The sequence below is a fragment of the Apus apus genome, chromosome 2 (genome assembly GCF_020740795.1).
Source record: "Apus apus isolate bApuApu2 chromosome 2, bApuApu2.pri.cur, whole genome shotgun sequence".
Classification (NCBI taxonomy): domain Eukaryota; kingdom Metazoa; phylum Chordata; class Aves; order Apodiformes; family Apodidae; genus Apus; species Apus apus.
In genome coordinates, this window is record NC_067283.1 from 63,134,150 (window position 1) to 63,157,850 (window position 23,701).

General features: G+C 40.5%; 1 protein-coding gene across 3 annotated transcripts in view; it reads left to right on the forward strand.

Annotated features, from left to right (window-relative positions):
- Nucleotides 1–23,474, forward strand: part of MBOAT1 (membrane bound O-acyltransferase domain containing 1) — a 59,146-nt gene extending 35,672 nt beyond the window's left edge. For 2 of the 3 annotated variants that reach the window (XM_051610862.1, XM_051610860.1), the window contains 9 exons: nt 2,683–2,738; nt 4,936–4,990; nt 7,758–7,941; nt 9,586–9,778; nt 12,869–12,972; nt 15,647–15,711; nt 17,063–17,195; nt 19,047–19,198; nt 21,270–23,474. In XM_051610862.1, coding sequence (XP_051466822.1) covers nt 2,683–2,738; nt 4,936–4,990; nt 7,758–7,941; nt 9,586–9,778; nt 12,869–12,972; nt 15,647–15,711; nt 17,063–17,195; nt 19,047–19,198; nt 21,270–21,402 — 1,075 coding nt within the window. In that variant the 3' untranslated portion in view covers nt 21,403–23,474. Of the gene's footprint in view, nt 1–2,682; nt 2,739–4,935; nt 4,991–7,757; nt 7,942–9,585; nt 9,779–12,868; nt 12,973–15,646; nt 15,712–17,062; nt 17,196–19,046; nt 19,199–21,269 lie in introns of those variants that run through there. The other variant, XM_051610863.1, reaches the window with a different exon arrangement.
- The last annotated feature ends 227 nt before the right edge of the window (nt 23,475–23,701 follow it).

Sequence of the window (23,701 nt, forward strand, 5' to 3'; positions counted from 1 at the left end):
CTCTCCAAGTTAGAGTGGGGGGCCCGATGTTCTAAAACAAGTCTCTAAATTTAGGCACTTGAAGGCATATGGTTTTGGCTCTGAGCCTGAAGTTAAAAGTTACCCACTTCAATACTGGCATAAAGTGCTTTCTGTAAGAAGCATGTGCAACAAATTGAACCAATTTGAAACAAGTGTTAATGTTCACCTGTAAAGCTAAAAGGTGAAGCACTGATAAAATAAACATCTGTGTTTATTGCAGTAGAACTGCTGCTTCACTGACAGCCTCTGTCTCTCTTAAGGATTAAAAAAATCTGCTTTTCCATATGCTTAAAGAATTGGGATTATGTATCTTTGAAATCAAAGCTAAATTTGGTCTGAATGGGAAATCTACTTTGAGAATTGGAATTAGAGATAATGATGAAAACAGCTTATAAGTAACTTTTATTGCAAGCTGAACTGGAGTAAAAATTAAAATTACTATTGTGCAATATTTGCATTATCTGGAAGGTGAAAAGTCATTGTTGAATTCATCGATTCCTTAGCTGCCATAAGCGGTCTAGGTGACCCAAGGAGAGCTGCTGTACAACCTCTTGTGTTCCAGTTGTATTCCAGATCTGTGTATATTTAAGCTTGTTCTGGATTTTATGTCCAAGCTTTTAAACTGTCATTTCAAGTAGAGATGGCTGAAATGATAAAAATAGTTTCTGATTAAGAAATTGGCTGATATTCCATGTTTTCAGCTTTTGGGTAGAAAATGTAAATTACTCTACCCACAGAGAATAGGATGTGGACTTTTGAAAAGATCATCCATATTTAGTACTAAAAAAAGACCACTTACAATGAAAGAATGTCTTTTTCCAGTATTCTTGTGTTTACCATGTGCTGCATATTAATTATCTTGAAAATCAGTTTGATTTATTGTAGTGGGATAATCAGATTGCAAAACAGTTTATCTTAGCCATTGGATTTATGTTTGATTGTAACCAGTAGTTCAATTTTAGCCAAGGATGATTCAGAATCTCTTGAAAATCTCTGTGGAACATGAATATTTGGCTGTTATATTTAGATACAAGTGAATGCCACTTTTTTCTTGTTTTGAAAAACTGATGAGGAAAATACAGTGCTTGAACAAAAAAAAAGCCTTCAGCTTTTTTTCTTTCATTGGATTCCAAAAAATGCATTGCAGTGTTTGAAATGAATAGCCATAATATTTGGAGTAAACATCTACAACTCTTTAGCAAGTTCCATATACCAGTCAAACCCTGTAAATAGCATGTGTATAAACTCGGGTTTTCATTTCCATGTTGAAGTCATCATTTGTGTTCAAGCAGAAACACCTGCACGGTTTATGTTGGTAATTTATCACCAAATCAAGAAACAATCCATTGTGTTTGCCCTCAGCAAAGACATGTATCTTCTGTGGAGCTGGTTTTACATATAATCATAATGATGAATGCTTTGAATATCATGTTTCCTTGTCACCTGTTACAACCTCCTGGCTATTGCAGTTGTGAAGGTCTCGTAGGTAGTGTGAGATTCTGGGCACCCTGTGCTGGTGTCCTCAGTGGCAGAGAGATGGGGAGAGGCAGTGTTTGCAGGTGTTTATTCCTTGCTTTGCCTGCCATGAGTCTTTCCAGATTGCAGATGTTTAGTGCCAGGGGTTTGTGTTCAGAGCTCCACAGCCCTCCAGAGCTGTACATGGAGCACAATTAGCCCAGGAACCTCTGCCTGTGAGGGACTGGTTAGCTGTCCTCATGGTTTATCCCCCATCTTTCTTCTTACATACCTCTGAATCCTCCTGGCTGTATCTTTCACCCTCATGGGGCCCAACTTCTGAAGCCACCAAGATGAGTTTTGCCTTTTTTTTTTTTTTTCCTATTCCTTAGCTGCAGCAGCTCAGCTTTGCCTGCAGTGCTAAGAGGAAATTTAAAGCTGAATGTGGGAAGTACAAGCAGCCCTGTTGAGTACAGTGGCTATTCCTGCACTGTTTGTTTGCTTGGCCCCAAGCTGCTGGGTGGTTGTAGCCTGTAAGCATGACTCAGGTACAGCTTTTGGGAGGCTCTAGATCCCACATGCCCAAACGCTCCCTGGTGGATGGTACATCTTGGTCAGGGTGTCCACAAGGCAGTTGCATGGCCAAGAAGCAAGTGGGAAACTGCTGTGCTGACTGCTATTCTGGTATTTGCATGCACTCCTAATTAATAGGGCTATTCATGTGGGGAAATAAGCATGAGTATCTGCAGAGTCGACACTTTTTTAGGGCACTGAGGAGACAGACAATAGGAGAGTAGCAGTGCGAAGAGCCAGAGTTATGTTACAGCAGTATTGCTGTACTGTAGTGTTGTGTCATACGGGGTTTGATTTGGTCTTTGCCTGAAAGGAAGCCCAGTGGACTGCAGAAGCTGGTATTTCCAACTGGTGCCATTTCTCCTGAATTACGATTTCCACTGCTACAGGATGGGGAGGCATAAAATAAGGCTTTGTGTGCACTTAGTAATTAAACATTCCAGTGCAAGTTACTGTGGGGTTGTTTTGAACCCAGGCAATTGTCTTATGCCTGAGTTCCTTCGTCTGTTTTAATTGGATGTTTTCCACTTGTTGCTAACACAGTTCTGCCTTTTAAAGGGATAAAGATGTTCAGTAAGAAAGTTGGGAATAACTTGTATTACAAGATGTAACTTGTTTCTGTCTTTGTTGTAGTCCGCTGATGATAATTACACAGAAGATCACAACACTTGCTTGCCAGTTACATGATGGTAAGAAAAGGAATCTCCTCCTATGTCCTGAAGACAGCCTTTTTATTCCAGCTCATTCTGTGGTTGAGTTACGGAGTGGATGAATGTCATTCAGCAAGTTACTCCAAATGAAGAAGAAAAATGCTTTATGGAGGAAAACATGAAGCTTCAAGTTTTGATCAGTTCTCTAGGATCAAACTGCCTTTGTAGTAACAAAGACAATTGTTTTCTTCTTTGCATGATTTACTTCCTTCGGGCCCAATTTGGATTTTAGCTAGTACCAGTATCTGCTGTTTAGATGTGACATTGCATCTCCATTAAGCTCTCTAAAGCTGTTCTTGGTTCTCAAAAATGGATGTTTGAAATTGTGTACGATACATAGGTTCAGTCATTAAAGTTAATGTAGCAAAAATATGCTATCCCCGATATATTCAGTGATAATATACTCCGTGAGTTGTGAGAGGTGGAATTCAGTAGCTGTTTCCCAGTGCAGGGAAGCACAGCTGCAAGCAAAATAACATTGTCTTCAGTCTTGTGTTGTGCTGTGACAAAGAGCGCTATTATTTCCCGGTAAAATGCCTGTGTCGAGTACAGTGCAAAGGCTAGAAATGTCAGTTGTCATCAGTGCTGTTATTGCTTGTGTCTGCTGGTGTTGCAGTGTGAATTTCTGATGCTCCAAGGTCCATTGCATTATGAGCTGTGGGTGACTAAATAAGGAGCCTGCTAGGGAACTGTTATGATCTAGGATTTAGGTGTTGGCCACACCACGGACTGCAGAGTCTGACGTTGTTCACAAGCCAAGTTTACACAAGTGGGTCTAATTCTTTTAGCTGGCTGTGATGGGTGCAGCTTGAAGCTCTGCTAATTGACCTTGTTGTTGACATTCATGTTGCTGGGGCTTCTCTGCTTCTGTTATTTAAGCTACCCAGCTCAGGTTCACTGCATGCCACAGTGGTGTGCAGCCAAGATGCACACCAAGAATATTAGAGGTAAGCAAATAGACAGAAAGGAAAAGATAACAGCAGAGGCATTTTAATCAAACCAGAAATCCTACAGATTAATGTTGGTGGAAGAGGCTCATTACATTGTGAACATCCATATATGGTGCAGTTGATCAAATGGAGGCAGCTTGCAGTTCAAGCATTAGTGCCAAATGTCTATTTGTGAAAATTTAATGCAGCTGCCTGTAAATGGAAACAGATGAACGAAATACCAGCCCTTTAAGTAATCAAGTGTTTAATTGTTTCCCTGGAACTCACACCCTCTCAGTATTTACAAACTGAAATAGAGGAGAGAGAATGGAAATGAGCAGCTTATCAGCAGTCTTTTCAGGAAATGGGTCTTGTGTGTGTATATCAGTAATTATGGCCAGTAGGTTTAAAATAGTGTTAATTGATGCCAAGCCCCTGCTCTTGTGAAGATGTGTATGTGCATTCTCAGCATCTAGTGCTGTGACTCCTCTGTGGTGAGTTGTTCTGCTGAAGCCAGTGGGATTCCTCACAGTATGCACAGTTAAAGCTTCAGAGGGAAGGTTTTAAGATGTTTGCTATGAGCAATAGCAACATCTGTTTATGCACTGGCCACCATACAAGATTTTTCCATAGTTTTTCTGGGACAGTGAGTTTGTGCTCTACCTCTGGCCCCAAAGGTATTGTGCACTCAACAGGAGACTGCCCTTCCAGTCTGGGTCTTGTACAATTCCAGATTATTACTGGTGTGTGTTCAGGCTTGCTCCAGCAGCAGGCAGCAAGGCTGCTCGTTCACACCAGTGGAGCTTCTGTTTCCTCAGAGCCCGTTTCTCTTCCACTGCCCACTCCTCCTGCTGTGAAATGCTCCATTTCTCACCACGGAGCCAGCAGGAGGCTTGTGCTTAAACGAGCCAGCAGCTTCTGAGAACAGAGGTTTTTCCAGCCCGGGACTGTTAGTGGAGGCTGCTGGGGGCTGCTGCTGGTTGGTGGCATTGAAAGTTCATTGTATGTGTGGGAATACTATGACTACTCTTCTTGAAAATGTGGAAAGGGTGAGAAAGGGGGAATGAGGTAAGGACTTAGGGTAGAACATGAATATGCTTGGCCTAAAAGCCTTAAAACTGCCTGTGTCAAAGAAAGCTTGAAGTTTATGGCTTCAGAAAGTTACCTGTGGGGTGCAAACATATGGCTTTGGGGACAGCTTTCCCTGTTTGGCTTTCAGAAAGATGTAATGTGACCTTTCTTCCCAGGAATAGGGCGACAAGCTGAGGAACTCACTGCTGAGCAAAATCGCCTTGCTGTAAAGTAAGAATTTAATTTCCCTAGTGGTTTGTGTTTAATTTCATCCAAAGAAGTTTAGGGTTTGGTTTTGGTGTTGTTGTTGTTGTTGTTTTTTTTTTTCCTCTGCAATGTCAAGACCAACTTAGTGGCCTGGCCATGAAAATGTTCCATTCTTCCCAGTCCATGATCAGCCAAAAGTCCTGCCTTGCTTTTTCTGTTTGGTTAAGCAGTTTTGGTTTTGTGATGCTGCTGTCAGAGCCCTCCTTACATATACATAGCTTCTTTTTTGTATTCCTTATTTCTTCAGTCCAAGACTTCTGGTCAGTAAAGTACTGAAGTACTTGACAACATCTCATCAACTTACAAATATACTCCACGTGCAACAAAACTAGTCTTCAATGAATCAGTTCTCTTCTATTCAAGCACTATATGGAGTTTTTGGCCATTGCATCATCCTATCTGTGATAGATTAATTTTCTAAGTAGGATACTCCTCCCTCTCTGTCAGCAAACCACTGTGTAGTAAAAACTGATTTTGGTTTGAGTCTGTCAATTCAAGTACTCCTTTCTTTGCCATAATTTTTGGACACTGAGAGTCTGTTTTTCCTATGTCCTTCCCTTATATTAATACTCCTGTTGTTGCTTATTCTTTCAGGACAACAGTTCTTCATGTTAGGTGACTAGCCTTCTCACTTTTCAGAGAGAGACAGCATATTGATCATATATTTGAGCACCTTTTTAATTTATTTTGTCACTCAATACAAGTGCAGGATGCAGGTGAATTTTATTTATTTATTTATTTGAAAAATAATTAGAGTTACAGAATTAGCCTTAGAATCATAACTACTTTTCACAGTGAAGTTTTTCTTTAAGGCCAAGGCAATTATTTCCTTCATTGCCAAAGCAGAAGATTCAACCTTCAGAAAATCTGCCTGTGAGCTTCTAAAAGAACAGAAGGAGTAATTTCTTGAAAACGAGAACCTGTAGTGAGATTTTTATAACTCTTGCTGTGACCCATAACTTTGTGTCTATTTTTAAAGCTAACAGCATAATGCTTAACTGCACTGGGCCCTTGTGACCATTTGATTAATTCTAGTCAAATTCTCACCAAACAGGCTTCTTTTTTCTTTTTCTTTTTTTTTTCCCCCTTGTAAATTAGATGAGCTCATAATAGAAAAGTACATGCCAATAGCTCAAGTGCTGGTGGCAGACAAGTCATAGCTGAAGAGTTTTAAATCCGCTTTGGTAATACAGCCTTTTGTCTCCCCTCCTGTTCTCGGTCTGTTTTCGTTTCTCACTCATCCTCTGTACATTCCTTCGTGCATTGCTCATGTCTCTCCACCCACCAGTGTTCAGAATTTAAGTTGAAACTAATAACTTTATTTTTAATATTACTGTAGAGCTCAGAAGCTCAAATTGTCGACCTGATTTTGCAGAACAGGAAGATGAGCCTTACCCAGAATTGTTTGCTGCATCCTTCTGTGAAATTATTTCATTAGAGAACATATCATTCAGGCACCAACATCTACAATAACCAGCAGGGTGAATGCAGAAAATCCTGGCTGAGCTAACTGTTTATTCAAACTAATTCTGCTTCAGAATAAAAGTAGGCAACAGCAAATGTTTAACTGTTACTTAGTTTTTCTGCTAGAAATTTGTGTTTTGGTCTGATAGAATTTTAAGTGGGGTTTGGTTTATGCGTGTCCATCTGTGTCTTGGACAGGAAAGTCTTGAAACACTGTACCCTAGTTTGTGATTTCATCTGGGGATTCCTTGTTTACTAGGATGGTGATTGTTGGCACATAAGTAGAGTGCAGCATGTATCTCAGTGCAGAATTTAGATGTGGGTGTTTTCCACCTCATAAATAAAGCAAGGCCAACAACTTATAAAACATGCTAATAGTGAAGGGTCTCTGCATCTTTCTTTTTCCATCCTATTGATCTGTAGTAGGGACAGGGTATCTTCTTCATTTTACATCTAACATAACCCCCCCTAAGGAACTTGTGGAATGTGCACTTGGAAAATGGAAATAACAAACACAGGGGATTCTCTTTGACTTTCATCTTCAGCTGTCTTTTGATTTATGTGTTTTTTCCCCTTAGTTCTTTTTCCGGTTCATGATGCAATACAGGCAATTACTTCCTTTATTTGCACAGCAGGACAGAGGGCCTCTTCATTCTCTTCCTCTATGACTCAGATCACACTTCCCCGTTTTAAGAAAGGGCTGAACTGAAGGGTGGATGAGAGCTCCTTTCAGGCCTGAGAGTCCTGGTCTTAGATGCTGCCTGCCCTGTGGTTTGCATAACAAGGCAAAGGATCGCATTGCTTGGTGAGACCAGAGTTACCCAGCTTGTGGTCTGTCAGCCTTCACCGGTCCCTGACATACTGGACAGATGTCCAAAAACAGTTACCAACTTCTCCCTCTTGGTGCTGCCGGCCTGTTTGATATGTGCAAGTTAATTTTATGACTGTTTTTAATTAAAATGTTTCTAGTAATAAGATTTCAGCTTTTAAAATCAGTGACATCCGTTCACCTGTAGCTTAAGTACTTCCACGTTACCCTTGTTCTGACTGCCACCTGTCAGGCACCGCTGGGATATAAGGGAGGCTGTGCTTCATCTCCTCCAAGACAGATCTAGTGAGCTTTCAGCTCAGGGGAGGGTGGTAGGACATAGCTGGGGACTGATGCAGACAGTATTAAAAAAAGCACTTCAGAAAGCTTTTACTGTGGTTTACCTTGTTTTGTAATATTATCTTTTTTAATTTTGTTGTGTGTGGATGATTTTCACAGGACAAGACCTTCTTTATTGGAGTATTTAAGCTATCTCCTCAATTTTATGAGCATCATAGCTGGGCCTTGCAGCAACTACAAGGATTATATAGCCTTCATTGAAGGGAGGCACGTGCACATGAAACTGTTAGAAGTGAACTGGAAGCAGAAGGGTTATGACAGACTTCCTGATCCTTCTCCAACTGTAAGTTTTAAAATGACAAAGAGTTATTGGAAAGGGCAGGAGAGCACAGCTTTATACATGATTCTCATCATTGGAAACTAAGAAAAAAAGCCATTTTTGGATTATCTTCCCAGTAAAAGTTACAGTGGTGTTCTTCTGTGAAGTGGCTGCTGTTTTTATCACAGGGTCAGGGTTGAAGGGGCTGGTGTCTTTCTTTTGAATTCCCCAAATAGGTTTGGCTTGCAAAACAGGTCATCAGTTAATGTGTGTCCTTTGTGCAGCAATGGGAACAGTCTGTAGGTTTTGACAATGACAAGTTTCAGTTCAGCTCCAAACAGAGGAGGAAATGTCAAAAAGAAAGAAGTCAAATGTCACCCATAGTGCAGGAGATGTTAGAGTACATGAATCAATAGCTAATCAGAAACTGTTGCTTGTTCAGGTGCTTTGCAAGAAAATCTCACACTTTTAAGATGACTTGGAGGTCATTTTTCATTAACAATTAACAATTGTTAATGAAATTAACAATAATTTTACTTTATATATATATTTTAGTATTACTTAAGACCTTCTTGTAAGACATCCCAGTTGCAAAGGGAGGATAATACAGCATGAGAACAAAATTCCTTTATTTTACTTTAAGGTGACACTGAATGTGTAGCTTTGTGAGGGTGTGCAGAATATCTTCTCTGAAACTGGGTATGAGCCTACACATACCTGATGGTTGTTGGCACATGGTTGTATTTCTACTGACTTCAGTGGTGTTACTTCTGATTTCCATTAGTCAGCCTGAGGTCAGTATAAGGCCCGTATTGTGTTAGATGCAAGTTGGCAGAGAATATTAAAATTTGCACTGTAACTACTTAAAGATAATTGCACATTAATTTATTCCTGAATAAGAAGAAGATACTAAAGGAGTACTTGGTATCAAAAATTACTCCATTGTTTCAATAGTCTATTGCACTTCTATTAGTATTTTGAGAACATGAGTCAGTTTTTACATGTTACCCCAGTGCCAGATTTACCTTTTTAATTATGACTGTATCATGGAGAACTTACTCCTGATGTGTAGTTGAAACTGAGCTTCTAATTACTGACATAATTGTCAGTAGTATTATTATATAAAAAGCTAGGGAACAGTAATAGAAAACAGTATGATAGAGCAGATACCATATATCACAGGAAGGTATGCATGCTGTGTAAGATGAAAACTTTTGTATCAAAGGATTTTTAGCAAGACCTCGGGGTAGTAGCTGGGTGATAAGACCTACGAGTGGTACTGAATGCCAGTGCTTTTGGCTTCCAAGAGTCCATATAGGGAACATTTCTCCTTTAAGTTGTAGGGTTTTGTTTTCTGTTTGTTTCCTTTCTCATTGTAGGACCTTTGTAAACTGATGTGGGAGTCTCTTGTGAAGTTCATCACCAGTTTTGACTTCTAATTGTCAATTGTACCTATCTGTAGGTAGCTCAGTAAAACAAGTTAAACCAAAACTTTGACTGTGGGCTTTTCTTTATTACCTCTAATAAATGAATTATTATCAACTTTGCAGCTGCTAACTTAATTTGTTCTTGAAGCACATTGGGTTTGTGTGTTATGAGTATTGCCTTTTTTCCCCCCCTTAAGCTAATGTTTATAATGAATGTTTCATTGTTTTTTGTGCTTTTTAGGGAGCAGTGATGTACAAGCTGTGTATCACACTAGTATCTCTCATTTTATTCTTGACACTTACCAAGAACTTTCCTATGGCATATATCATTGATAATGAATTTCTTGATAAAACACCCTTCTTGTCAAGACTTGGTTACCTGTATGTTGTAACACAGGCAGCAAAACCAAAGTATTACTTTGCATGGACATTAGGTAAGTCTCGCTACACCACTTAGTTTTGTAGCTAACAAATGACTTCAAAATGGGGCAAGGGGTCTTAAACATTGTGGGGAAACAAATAAATGAGTCCCCAAACCTGTAGTTCCCATGGGAGATGTACACTTGTTCCTCTAGGCAATGGACCCCATTGAAGTAGGGAAATGTCAAAAGTTTTGAAAACAGTTCATAAAATATCTTGTAGCTTGTCTGACATCCCTTGCCTCTAGAACCAAATTGGCTTTTCAGCTTCTTGCCAGTAAAGTCAATGTAACACTTTCCTCTTACTTAAAACTTTGTACTTGTACCAAAATAGTTTTTACAAAAATTCTTAGGAAAGGTTTAGAGGAGACAAACTTTTTTTTATTTTTATGCTTTATTCATAATGTGCCACTTCCATCAGTGGGATTGGGAGGTTAAAATAGGTCACACTGGCCTAGGCTTGACAAATATGTTATAACTGACCTCTCTCTTCCCAATGGACATCTTAGCACATGCATCTGGATTAGAAAACTGCAGTGCTTGCTGGGGGGCTGAAGTTAGGCTTTGCCTCTAAGGCACCGTGTGGTCCTGTACATGTTGGCTTTGAGCAGTCAAGAGAAATGATTGGGGAAGAACCATGGGGAAGGTGGGGAACAAAGGAGGTGGTGGGAAGGACCCAAGAACCTGTGCAAGGAAAAGGAGAAGAGGAGGAAGAGAGCTCATTAGGAAGAGACAAAGATTGATTTTATTGGAAGCCAACTAGACTTGTGGTCAAAATAATCCTTTTGTATTTTACCTTTTTCCTTTTAGAAGTCACCTTTCCCATTTATGTGTGAGGAGTTAAATCCTTTTAGGCAAGGCTGAAAACTGAGAGGTTTTTTTTGTTTTGTTTTTTTGTTTTTTTTTTCTGGTATGACAAGAGTTTGTGTGTAGGGGAGATCCTGTAAGCCCAGCCAGCAAAGAACACACCTGAAATAGAAGAAATCATTGAGACAGGATGGAGAGAGCCAGGGAAACTCATTGTGAGGCTGTGATTAAACTGCTGCTAATAAAACTGACAGATCAAGGGAAGTCAGCCAGGACTAGCATGCGTGAGATGGGAAGGACTTTGGGATAAAGAATCGCTTGCTGAGAAACTTATTTTTGTGGGATCTGATCTTAAATTGTCATTTCAATTTTTTCCAGCATTATAGTTAACTAAAAGTCCATTATTGAAGGGATAAACTGAACTTGGGTTTGTGATGGCTGGAAAAATATCTTACAAATTAGAGGTTTCGGGAAATGCACGCATTGCATATTGGAGGGTGAGGTCTCTGTTCCTCACATTGCAACAGCAGGCAGCAGAACAGCAGACCCTTCATCCTTCTGCAGTTTAACTCCTGATGGCATGACCCTGGGCATTGTAAAAGTGCCTGCTGAAAAACAGCTGATAAGCTCTTCCTGCCTTCAGAAAGGGACAGTCCTGCTATTGTGCAAGAGCCACTGCTGCTGAATTCTTCTAGATCCATGGAAAGCAGAAAAGGCGGCTTCTCGCTGCATTAGCAATAGTCATGGGAACGTGGTGGCAAACCTAACCCAGAGCTGTCAGTGAGAAACCAGTTTGGGACCCAAGGAGCTGTGAAGGCGTTATGCCAGAGCTGTCCCAGTCAGCAGGGAAACTTCTGCTGGCTCTGCCAAGCCTGGGGCTTTGTGAGTACTTTGAGGGTGGGCAGTTGCAATTCTTCCGTGCTTCACGCCTTGCTGTGCAGGCAGCAGCTCGGGAAGCCAGAGGCTGATGGGTCTGCTGTGTTACTGTGTCCTTAGATTTCTGATTTCTTCCTTTTGACAAAGAAACACTAAGCAGTCCCTGCCACCCTTAGAGCAAGAAGGAGTAAATCCAGAATTTCCCCTGCTCTAGGTGACAGTTTACATGCAACTCCAGCCTCTGAGATTGGGCAGGGTCCTATACAGGCCAATTCCAGGCAGAGTTGTTGTTTGTTGTGGTGCTTCTGTGCTTGTTTGTTTAAACAGGGAGATAATTAAAAACTTTAATCAGTAAAATCTAGCTTATTTGGTAAAGCAGAAAATAAAAATTAAAGTTTCAGATTAAAGGAGATTTCTCATTTAATTATAGTTAGTCTTGTTGCTTTTAATTAGGTTTTCCCCATGTTGTGGCTTAGGGCTTCTCCTTGAGCTTGTCCCTGTACATACAGCATTTACAAAGCTAAATCCGTTTCCCTTCTTGGGAAGGAAATGCTGAGCTTCTAAAAGCATAAGTTAACCAAGCTTGTATTTTGTAAATGATTTGAGAAGGAAAAACCTTACCTATATTTTTGCTTTCCTTTTTCTTCCAATAATGCTCAGTGTTGGCTGTACCTGGTGATCCTCAGATAAGGAATCCCGTTTTCTTAGTACTCTGAGAGGATTCCTGGCAGGGGCACGTTAAAATTAGAATCTTGAGAAGCAGTGATGGAGGTGGCTCCCAGGCAAGGCTGAGAGGGGAGGTAGCTGGCTGGCACCCTGGGAAAGAGCGAGACTGCAGCATGTTTGTTACCCAGACTTTTATTTGTACTTGAAGTTGTTAAGTCTGTAATTGAAGTTAATCCATATTTGATTTGTAGAGACAGTGAAGCACTGAGTAACAGGCTTAACAAAAGGTTTTGTGTGTGGAAGACTATGAAAGTCTTAAAACAACCATGCTGGAATTCTTAATAGGAACAGTAAACATGTCTTTGAGACACTACAGTTCTTCTGAATTCTAGAAAATACTGTGACATAAAGGTACAGTTTTGAGGAAGATGCTAATTCATTTTATGGCAACTCTTGTGTATCTGTCTCAGATGGATAATAAAGGCATAATAATTGGAAAAGTGATTTGTATCAGGTTTTGGTTAATTTTTATTTTATTTCTTCTGCTCAGGGAGTAGCTAGTCTTTTCTCTTGATGAAATGATTCTTGTGTTGTCTTATAGCAATGCCTCTTTGCTAAAAGGAAGCTGCTCTTTGAAAAAGAGAGAATGCTAATTGCTGCAAAGTTGGCTTGAATGTGTATTTGGTGCCATACTGACTTGTAAGAAAATGGCTCCTTGAGCAGTCTGATTTGACCTCTTTTGCTTTGACATTGCAGCAGATGCAGTCAACAATGCAGCTGGTTATGGCTTCAGTGGAGTTGATGAGAGGGGCAACTTCCGCTGGGATCTGTTGTCCAATTTAAATATCTGGAACATCGAGGTGAGTTAAAGGAGTGGCTGCATTGGCATAATGATAGAGAAATGGGCATGATAATGGGGAGAAGCTTTACTGGAAGGAAAACAAGTCTGTTCCACCAGGCTGCCCCTCTTTAACGTGGAGAGCTTTTGTATTTTATCTTTCAGGCAGATAAAAATCATCTGTTATGCAGCCTTCCTCACGCTCTGTATTCAGGTTGCATTTCTAAATAGTTTATAGACAGCTACTAAATGATTAATCAGATGTTTAATAAATGAGCAGTCAATTACTGTAGATTGTGGGTGAGTTCAGTGGGTCAATAGATTTCCTCACAGCTATGCTTCTCCACCATCTGTGGTGTATTTCGTTTATTTACTTCTAACAGTCTTCCACTTTTTGTAACCCAGTTGAGATGGGAGATGGCAGTGAAAGAGGCTGCTACATGTAGGCATTGCACAGGCACTTGCAAGAGCTGAGTCCCTGCACATGCCTGGAGTGTCTCGTAAATGGAGAGAAGCTTGGGTCAGAGAGATAACACATACAAACTGAGCAGCCTGAATGGGAGCTGGCAAGGTCCACATGGAGCTTAGATGGCTGCTGATCTACAGTTCCATCCAGCAGACTACAGTGTTTCTCATGTTTCTTGTGACTGCAGTATACTTTTAAAATCCATTAGTCTTTGTAAGCTATTTATGTTTGTTTCTCTAATGCAAAAGATGGCCAGTGTTTTGTTTGCCCCAAAGAGTATTTTGTGAATGCCAGTGGGATATGAAAATGTTTGTGTTTGAGACTACTTTCTAAAGACTTGTTTTCTTTAGAAATAGGAGGAGCTTCCCTCTGTAATTCTGTAGTTAGGATTTTAAGAGGAAAAAGATGAAAATAAGTTGACCGTTTCATTGCTGAATCATCTGTGAGTTAATGTGCTTTAATAGCTCTTCTCAAATATGAAAGAGCCCCTGAAATACTTAATTGAAAGATGCCCAAACTGAAAGTATCATTATATATTCTCTCTTTCTCAATATCCTTTCTCTGTCTTTTATGTTAATTAGTCCTCAGTGTCTATCTGTCCTTGAGCAGCACAAAATATGCAGCCCAAAAATGCTTTACACTCAGTGTTGGCAACACCCTAGATAACACTCTGAGATTGTGAATTGGCATCTGATTCAGTTTTGGGGCAGGATATGATTCCTAGCTGGGAGTCATCCCCTAACTGATGGGCTGAGGAAGTTTCTGATTAAAAGAGGAAAGTGGAGTGCAAGAAATGCTCTTTAGTCAAAGCTCCTCTCTACCCACGGGACTCTAGGCTCGTCAAAACTTTTTTCTTTTACTGGTTACACAGGCAATATACATCAGGGTGGAGAAATTATTTCCAGGTTCATAAAAAAAGTGCTCTTCATTTATTTGATAAAGTGTGCAATAAGAAGAAGAGATGCTACAGACACCATTACTTTGGGATAAGCCTTGAACTGTCACTTTATGCACCAACAAAAATTTCAAGAGTGATTGTACCATGCATTTTCAGCAGGTGCAACCACCTGCATATGTAAAATTGTTTAAGAACTGAGAACCTGAGTGCTAAGTGTGGCTAAGAAATGGCCTGATCTGTAGTACAGATAACCACATGTCAGGAGTTGAGGGCATTAAAATGTGACAGGGGCTTAAACACATGTGGGGGACTTGAAAGCCTTGGCAGTACACATATTTTGACAGCTAGGGACTGTTTTCTTTCTTGGTAATGTGACAGGGGAACTTAAGGCCAAAAGAGAGTGACAATATTAGTTGGAAAGAGAAATTATATTTTTCTTGGCTTCTCTTTGCACAGTGATGCAATTAAAATGTGGCAGTACTGCATGGGGAATTGCTAATAATTTTAACTCTTTAAACACAGAGGATGAAGTACTAGCCTTGAGGATTCTGCATGGAAGTCATATTCCCCTTGGACATCCTTGCTTTTAATCTGTGTGGTGTCACCAAATCATGTCCCTGCTTGGTGAGGAGGTCCTCAGAGGTTTCTTCTGGGAGGCGAGGAACAAGACAGGGTGGGGATGGGGAACCACCAGAGGTGAAGTTAGCCAGGATAAGGGGAACCGATGCTCAATGGAGCCTGACAGTCCCCTAAAACTGGGGGAATTGGTGCTGTGAGGAGGGTGCAGGTGGTTCTCCTGGGAGCCTGGAGTCAACTCTGGTTTCTCAAGCAGCACAGTGGGGGAAGAATTGGTTTCTAAATTTAGTGCTAAAATTTTCTGTCACTGTTTCTCAGTCTTCCCTGTTCCTTCTCCAAATAATAATGCGTTTCTTTTAGCTTCACTAAAGCTTTGTTTTAATAGCACTCTAGGAAAGTCCAGACTGTGTAGTAGGTGGCAAGATATCTCTTCCCAAAATGAAGCTGTTTATGAACTGAAGGGAAGGCCATGCATTTAAAATAAGAAACCTTTTCAGATTTCCTGTAATTTGAAAAATAACCAAGTATTGTATTTAATTTTACAAAACAAAGTGAGATTTTGCAGCAAGTGCCAAGTTTTCACGGTGAGCAATCAACGTGGTTAAATATCCCTCCCAAAACATATTAGTGTAGCATGAACTGTGGCACAGTTTGCAACTAGAACTAGTATTTTCCATTTATTTCCCCTCTAATTTAAAATGCAAGTATTATTTTACAGATTTCAGTGCTAACATTTCCTGTGAACTTCTTTCTTAGACTGCAACAAGTTTTAAAATGTACATTGAAAACTGGAACATTCAGACAGCTGCCTGGCTAAAACGGTAAGAGTAGTGAAACAGCAATGTGCTTGTGGGACCCAAAAACTCTGGATGGCCTGGAAAAACAGTGACTGATGAATCTCAGCCTCTTGTCTTTTGTTTCCCATATCTGTAAAAACTGGTGGAATACAAGGGTATTTGGTGCTGTAAAGTTTTATTGCTGCTCATGTAAAATGCCCACATCTTATATATGAGCAGCAAAGCCATAAATGAACTGTTCAGATCTTCCATAATAAAAAGCAATAGCATTTTTATGGCATCTTTTAGGCTGCTGTTTGCCTCCATTATTCTTGCTATACTGTTTCACTTTGCTACAATGCGTTTCCCTTGTGTGCTGCTACTGGAGGCGAGCCTGGTGTCCCTGGGATCTAGTTCAGCTAGAACTGGAAAGAAGTTGTAAATCTTCAGAGCCCCAGTGTACTCTGGTTTGAAGTGCCCAGAAGATGCTAGCTTGGGAGTCCCTGTTTAGGATATGGAGAAGAGACTTCTTATAGCACTAAGATGATCAGATTTTAACCTGTCACTGTTAAGCCACATGTAAATACTAGCATAAGTCCAAGTTTGTAGATTGAACTGTCTTCTGTTACTTTTTTACACTTTTTGGCATGATTAAAGCTCACCATGCAGTTAACCTGAGGCCTGAAACACAGGCACAGATTTATTGTGTTTATCATAACTAATTTTATTGTCAAATATGTGCATCTTAAAAGTCAATGTCTACTATTTTTCATTATTCAAATGATGATCTGGATAATTAAGTACATTATCTTATCATGTTTCTTTGGAACACAGCATTTCTGTTACGCTAAATAGACCAGCTGGTGTGTTCTTGATCTGGCATCTTTTGAGTAAGGTTTTGGCCTGCTAAAGTTAGCAGGTACTCCCTGCTTTGCAATACCTTATGGCACTCCTTGTTGTGCCCAGCATCTGCCAGATAACAGTGCTTAGAAATGCCTCTGTTCACCAGAGAAGGGTGGGTTGTTCACATCTCCATCATTCGGCTTGCTCTTGGTCTGCCATCAGAGTTTTGAAGTGTGTAATTCCAGATAGATGTTTAAAGCTGAAAGAGAAGTCTTGCCTGCCCTTTGCCCTGTTATTTATTTAAATGCTGTGAGAACTGGGAATATTTATACAGGCTGCCTTTGGATGCTCAGTGCATAAAAGTTTGCTTACTCTTTCCATCTAACCCTGCATGTAAATGAAGGGAGAATGCCTCATGCCCCATCTGCAACAGAGCCAAGATAATACCATTAAGAAAACAGGATAAGGCCTTACAAACAGAGAAGGACTTGAAGTGCAGTGTCCATTGTTCAGTTGTATTCAGCTTCTCCTTGTTTTGTTTTCGTCTTTGCAGCGTTTGCTATGACAGAGCTCCCTGGTACCCAACGGCTTTAACATTTATCCTGTCGGCCCTGTGGCATGGCATCTATCCTGGATATTATTTTACGTTTCTCACTGGAATCCTTATCACACTCGCAGCCAGAGCAGTATGTACCTTTCATTGTTTTCTTCTAAGGCCCATGCTAGATGCTATCCTGCTGCCAGCTGCTAGAACCACCCTGACATGGTCCAACAGCTTGTCCCTGCTGCGAGCTCTTTTTCATGCCTTTGTGGTGCTGATGTTCATTGAAACTTTGTTCTCTATTGGTGCTAATTACAAAGTGCCCCCAGCAGTTATAACCAGCACCTACAATGCTGTCCCTGGCTGTCAGAGGAAATGAAGGTTGCTTCTGAGTGCCCAGTCGGTAGTGCCACCAGCTGTGTCCATGCAGTCAAATTAGTCTGGGGTTCAAGGACAGGCCTGAGTCTAGACCTCTACTAGGTCATGTTGGACTCCAGGCTTCTGCTCAGTGTTATTGCCTATATGCTGGTGTGTAATCAGCTCTGGGCCCTGTCTTTTACAAGAAGCTGTTACAGGTTGATCATTAGCCCAAACTTGAACTCTTTCATGTGGATGTAATTGATGCAGTAAACTAGTCTCTGTTTATGTGCCTCATCGTGGATAGAGTCACCAAAGACAGAAGAGATTTCATATCTCACTGTTAAATTTATCACAGCTGATCTTTCAGGCAGAACCAGCCAGTTGTGCAGGGCTAGGAAGCACCACCATGATTATTCAGAGTTTGACTATGGATAAATAACCAGGTCAATTTGAAAGGTTAATTAAAGTGATCAGTATTAACCACTATGGCTAGTGCTGAACATGTGGTCTTAACATGTGCTGTGAATCTTATTTATGTTATCATGGATGTGAAAGTAAACCAAAATCTCTAGGGAGCAGCATGTGTTTGCAGGTATAATCACATATTCATTCATTTAAAATAGAATAATCAAATCAATTAGGTTGGAAAGACCTTTCAGTTCATCAAGTCCAACCATTAACCTAGCACTGCCAAGTCCACCACTAAATCGTGTCCCTAAGTGCCACATCCACACATCTTTTAAATATCTCCAGGGATGGTGACTCGATGACTCCCCTGGGCAGCTTGTTCCAGTGCCTGACAATCTTTTCAGTGAATAATTTTTTCCTAGTATCCAATCCAAACCTCCCATAGCACAACTAGAGGCCATTTCCTCTTGTCCTTTTGCTTGTTGCCTGGGAGAAGAGACTGACCCCCCACCTCACTACAGCCTGCGTTCAGGTAGCTGTAGAGAGCAAGTACATCTCCCCTCAGCCTCCTTTTCTCCAGACTGAACAACCTCAGTTGTTTCAGACACTTTTCATAAGACTTGTGCTCTAGACCCTTCAGCAGCTTCATTGCCCTTCTTTGGACTTGTTCTGTCACCTCTGTGTCTTTCTTGTAGTGAGTGGCCCAAAGCTGAATGCAGTATCTGAGGTGCAGCCTAACCAGTAAGTACAGGGAGACAATCGCTTCCCTGGCCCTGCTGGCCACACTACTTCTCGTGCAAGCCAGGATGCTGTTGGCCTACGTGGCTACCTGGGCAGACTGCTGGCTCATATTCACCTGGCTGTCAACCAAAGAACTTTGTTTCACCACTGAGAACCAGTAATAAACCAAAACCAGGAGAAAAGAACAGCAATTCCTACCAACTCCCCTTCCCAAAGATATTGTGCCAAAAACCCAGCATAAGAGTCCGCTCCTGTGATTGTGAAATTGGGGGATACTTCTCTGCTGCTGGTTGACTGTGTGTTCTTGGATATGCCAGTCCATACACTTCTGTCTTCCTACTCTTAGCGTTTTCTAACTGGTGAATAAACTTTTCTGTAATACTAGCACTGATGACAAGTGGAGAGGCGTACACTGCAACTCATCCATGTGACTTTGCCTAAGAAGTGAATTTATGTAATTTTCTGTTTGCTTTTCCCTGACCTGCAGATAAGGAGCAATTGCAGACATTACTTCCTCTCCTCAGTGCCTCTCAAGATAGTCTACGACCTTGTTACCTGGGTTGTCACTCAGCTGGCTGTGTGCTATACTGTTGCACCGTTTGTTATGCTGGCTGTTGAGCCCACAATGAAGTTTTACAAGTAAGTTCTCTCCTCTTGACTATTATTCTCCAGACCAGCACAGGATTTTGTTAAATAACCCAAACTACACTGAAAGGCAGTTGGCATTTCATCTAATTTGAAAGGAGTTCAAACAGGATGCTTAGTAATGGGTAAAGGGTGATTTTGCAATCCCATTAACTTAAAGAGATAATGCCAAGGCAGAGCATTTCTACTTCTGAGCCTTTCTGTGTCCTTATGTGACTTTTCACGTATTTATATTCCTTTTCCAAAGCAGTCAAGTCTCAACTGTTAAGTGGTCAAGGCCAGAGAGGTTACAAATAACATGAGTTGGCAGTAGGAAGGACTTGATGAGAAAAGACCAGGTTTCCAGCTGCCAAATGTGTAGAACAGGAGATGTGGTTGGTGAGGAGGAGATAAGGAGGGTGCCTGGCCAAGCAGTATGCTTTTCTTTTTGGTTACTTCCATAGGAAGTGAATGCTTCCCTAGGTTCCTTAAAAATAAGAAAACACTGGTGTTACAGAGTATATTGGATATACTCTAAGAAAAATAATTTGGAATAGAAAAATTGAGAACATAATTCAAAAAGGGAGACTGGACTACATTGCTTTGCCTTTCATTCTACAGGGAACTGTCAGCAGAGAATAACAGGTTTTGCTTGAGAAGATAATTCCCTCCTGTAGTATAAAAGACATAAAACTGGTAGTCGAGATAGCTGCTGTCAGTAAGTCTGTTTGAAGAAGGCTGAATTTTGACATTTTCTATTCCTGTTTCATAAAACAGTTGATTTCAACCCAGAAAACTTACCATAGAAAAATTACTCAGATCTTTCTTACTTCCATGAAGACGCTATCCCAAGTACCTTGTGAATAGCTAATTTTTCTGTCTTTCAAAACAAAAGTAGCTATAGCAATCAGAACAAAAAGGGAGAGAAAAGACTAAAATATTAAACCTTTTTATAAATTTGCTCCATGAGTGGAATCGGTGCTTTTGTGCTATGAAGGCCATTCTATGTAGTAAATATTAATGCATTATGTGAGATTACATTGCTAACATCAGAACTATAGACATGTGTATAAGGAACTTGTTAGCACTATGCCAGCATCCACGAAGGCAGGAATGTTGCTTTTACCAAAGTTCTGAACAAAGAAAACTATTTTCCACCCTTGGCACAAGCTGGATCATTGCCTTTTATTTTTTTTTTTTTTGGCCTGGTGACGTTGAACACAGCATTTAAACTTAGAGACAGTTAAGCAAGGGAATTGTAGGCCTTTAGACAAGGGCATGAGTTTTTGGACCATTGGACAGCTAGCAGTTGTCTTCAGCACCTTACAAAGATATTAAGAACTGTGATAAGAAGCACAAATGAGATGGTAGAAAGGTGCACCTGTGTGGTTAAAGAGCAGGACTGTACTGCTCCCAAACGTCATCCTCCCTGAGCTGTCAGAGCCTCATTTAATTGGTTTGAGTATGGTTTATTTCTGTTCAATCTTGTGTACACTGAATTATTTGAAATTCATATGTTTGATATTTAATAAGATACTGAATAAAGAGATCTCTGAGTAGTTGCTTTCAAAACCACAACCCCTCTGTAAACATCATTACCTGACCTTCTCTAGTTAAAAGCTGAGTGTTTTATTCCAGATCTCAGAACTTGGAATAATCTTTTTTCTTTCTGTCACTTTTTATTATTTTTTCTTTAACTTGCGTAAGTTTTATGTCCTAAGAATGAAGGATGTTTCTTCAGAGTGTAAATTTTTATACTCTAACGTTAAAAGAGAGATGGGCTGAGTGAGTCCATTTTGAATTACTTGGGTTTATCTGAGATGTCAAGACTTTGGATTCCAGAGTTTCCTAATTGATTCCTTGCTTCCTCATCCTTAACATCCATGGCAACATTTTCATTGACACCAGCAGATACCACGTGCATCAGCTATGTGAAATTGAAGGGTGTATTTTGTGCTTTCTAGGCCAGGTTCATATTTTTTGCATTCAGCCTTTAGCAAGAAATTCTGCATGGACTTACTGAGGTTGCTCAATTCATGTTATTACCAACAAAAATATAATATTCTCTTTCTGCTTTTGTTTCCAGGTCTATGTATTTTCATATGCACATTCTAAGCATCCTGGTGTTGCTCATTTTACCAATCAGACCTCAAGCCCACTCCATAAGAAAGCCTCAAAATCAGGCTGTGCAGAACTCTGTTAAAAACAAAGACAAATGATGCATCCATAGAAGATTACCAGCTTCAGGAAACCAAGCTATCATGTTGGAAGCAAACAAAGAAGAAGAAAAATGAGTGGGATGAGGGTTGAAGAACAAGACAAGTGGCATTTCTAATGGTTATCTTAAAATCTTACTGGACAGGGCATAAAAGAGCCTGAATGACTGTTTTTCAACTTACTCCAGTTAGGAAAGATTTTACAGGCAACGTTTACAGGCTCATGGGGCATTTTGATTTTTTAAAATATTTTTATGAAGCATTTTTATATATTTAAACTTTTTCACACAGAGAGGCATTTTTGCTCTTTTACAGAAATATGCAATTATTAATCAATAATCTTGTGATTAGAGGGACAGGAAGCAGCTTGTAAAGAGCTAGACCAGCTGCCTGATAGCCTGGTGCTGTGGGCAGCTGGCAGGGGAAACTTTTAATCTCTTGGCTACAGAAGAGAGATGGTGCAAGTAGAAGACTATGGACTGGGGATCACTGAAGGTGCTGGCACTACTTGTGCCTCAGCACAGAGAAGAGGGAGCAGACTTTCCCTGGCAATACCCAAAGCAGGGACTGCAGCTTGAGCTTGGCAGCAAGGGTATTTTTCATCCTTCAACTTGACATCTGCTGGCGATGAGGGCAAGACAAGTTCTTTGGGAATAAGTGTCTGGGAACACTGGCCACTGGCTAGGCCAAAATCTAAAGCCAAGTAAAAGCAAAACAAAACAAAACAAAACCTTTTAAAGTAAAATAAGGGATGTACACCCTACGATCTGTGGAGTTGTGCTTCTCTAATGATGCAGCTGGTGCATCATTAGATGCATTCATTGCTACATCTTCATTGCTACATCAGCCTTCCTTTGCAGTGTTGGAGTGATGCAGCACTTCCATTTGGGTGTCAAAATAACTGAGGTGCCATGCGGGTTTAGTGTTCTAAAGCTTGCTGTTACGAGTTAAATCTGAGAAAGATTTGTAATGGATCAGAATGTTCTACTCAAAAACATCCTGTCTCATGGAGGGAGTTACTTTTCAGCAGGATAACACTAATATGAATCCTGAGCAGTAATTATTGTGGTCATAATAAATCATTCTGTAGAAGATATGGTGATGCGATGTGATCATCACAAGAGTCAAGACTGAGTCCTTTTATGATCTTGATGGGTGACTTAGCCTGTTGATCCAGGTTTCCCTGCTTGTAAAGTCCTTGGCTTACAGGGATGTTTTGAGGCTTTATTTCTGAGAGCTTGTTGTGCATTGAGATAACCTGCTGCAAAACACTGTGTCAGAGGTTTTTTTTGTCATTTTTTTAAAAATCCACTTACCCCAATAAAACAGTCTGGTAAAACACATCAAAACCAAACAAAACATTTTTAAAAATATACTCTTTTCCAGGAATGTTTTTGTCAGGCTTTTGTACAAGCAATTCTCTTGTTAAAATATTGGAATCACTTTTTGATTGTTTAACTGGCATGTGACTGAGCAAAGAATCTGCTGCTTACTGGATTCTGAATTTGGTGTTAGATTAAAATTTTGTGGAATCCAGATATTTTGGGAGGAAACAGATTGGAAAACCAAAACAAGCTTCAAAAAAATTGTTTGGTTGGTTGGTTTGGTTTTTTTTCTTTTTCTGGTGAGAAGTTTTTGTCCTGTGATGACCTGATGATTTAGAGCATAGTTCATGGAAGAGTCTCTTTAGTAATTTATTTTGAAGGCGAGATGGGATTAAAAGGTTGATCTGAGTCAAAAAATTGCTTTGTGTCACTGTCTGACATTATTAGTGACAAACGTCTAATGTGAAAATGGATGAGTGTGTGTGAGATCCCTCACACTTGTGAGGGAAGATGTTTGGGTCTGCTGGATTTTACAGACTAGCCAAGCTTTACATCCTGCTCCTGCTGAAACAGAGACATGAGGACCCTTGTTCATTTTTGTGGCACCTTTGTCCTCAACTTGGCCAGTCCGTATTTGTCCTTGGGTCTCTTTTCTCCTTGTGGCACAGACTTACTTACATCTTGGGCATCTTACATTTCCCTTGAGAAAAGGACAGTGCTGTCACTCATGGGGAGGAACCGTGGTGCATCCCTGCATAGGACAGGGGCTTGGGTGCTGCTGGGCAGTGGGGTCCCGTGGGCTGAAGCCAGCCTGCATTTAGCTCCCAGAAGCTGGAATGAGTTGCCGTGAGTGCTGGCAGAGCCAGCATAATGTGCATCTCTAGGCTTCAACAAGCCTGCAGAAGGCAAATGTTTCCAGCGGGTTGGCTTTAGGGCCTGCTCTGGAAAATAAATGCACTTAAAAGTGTTGTTGTGGG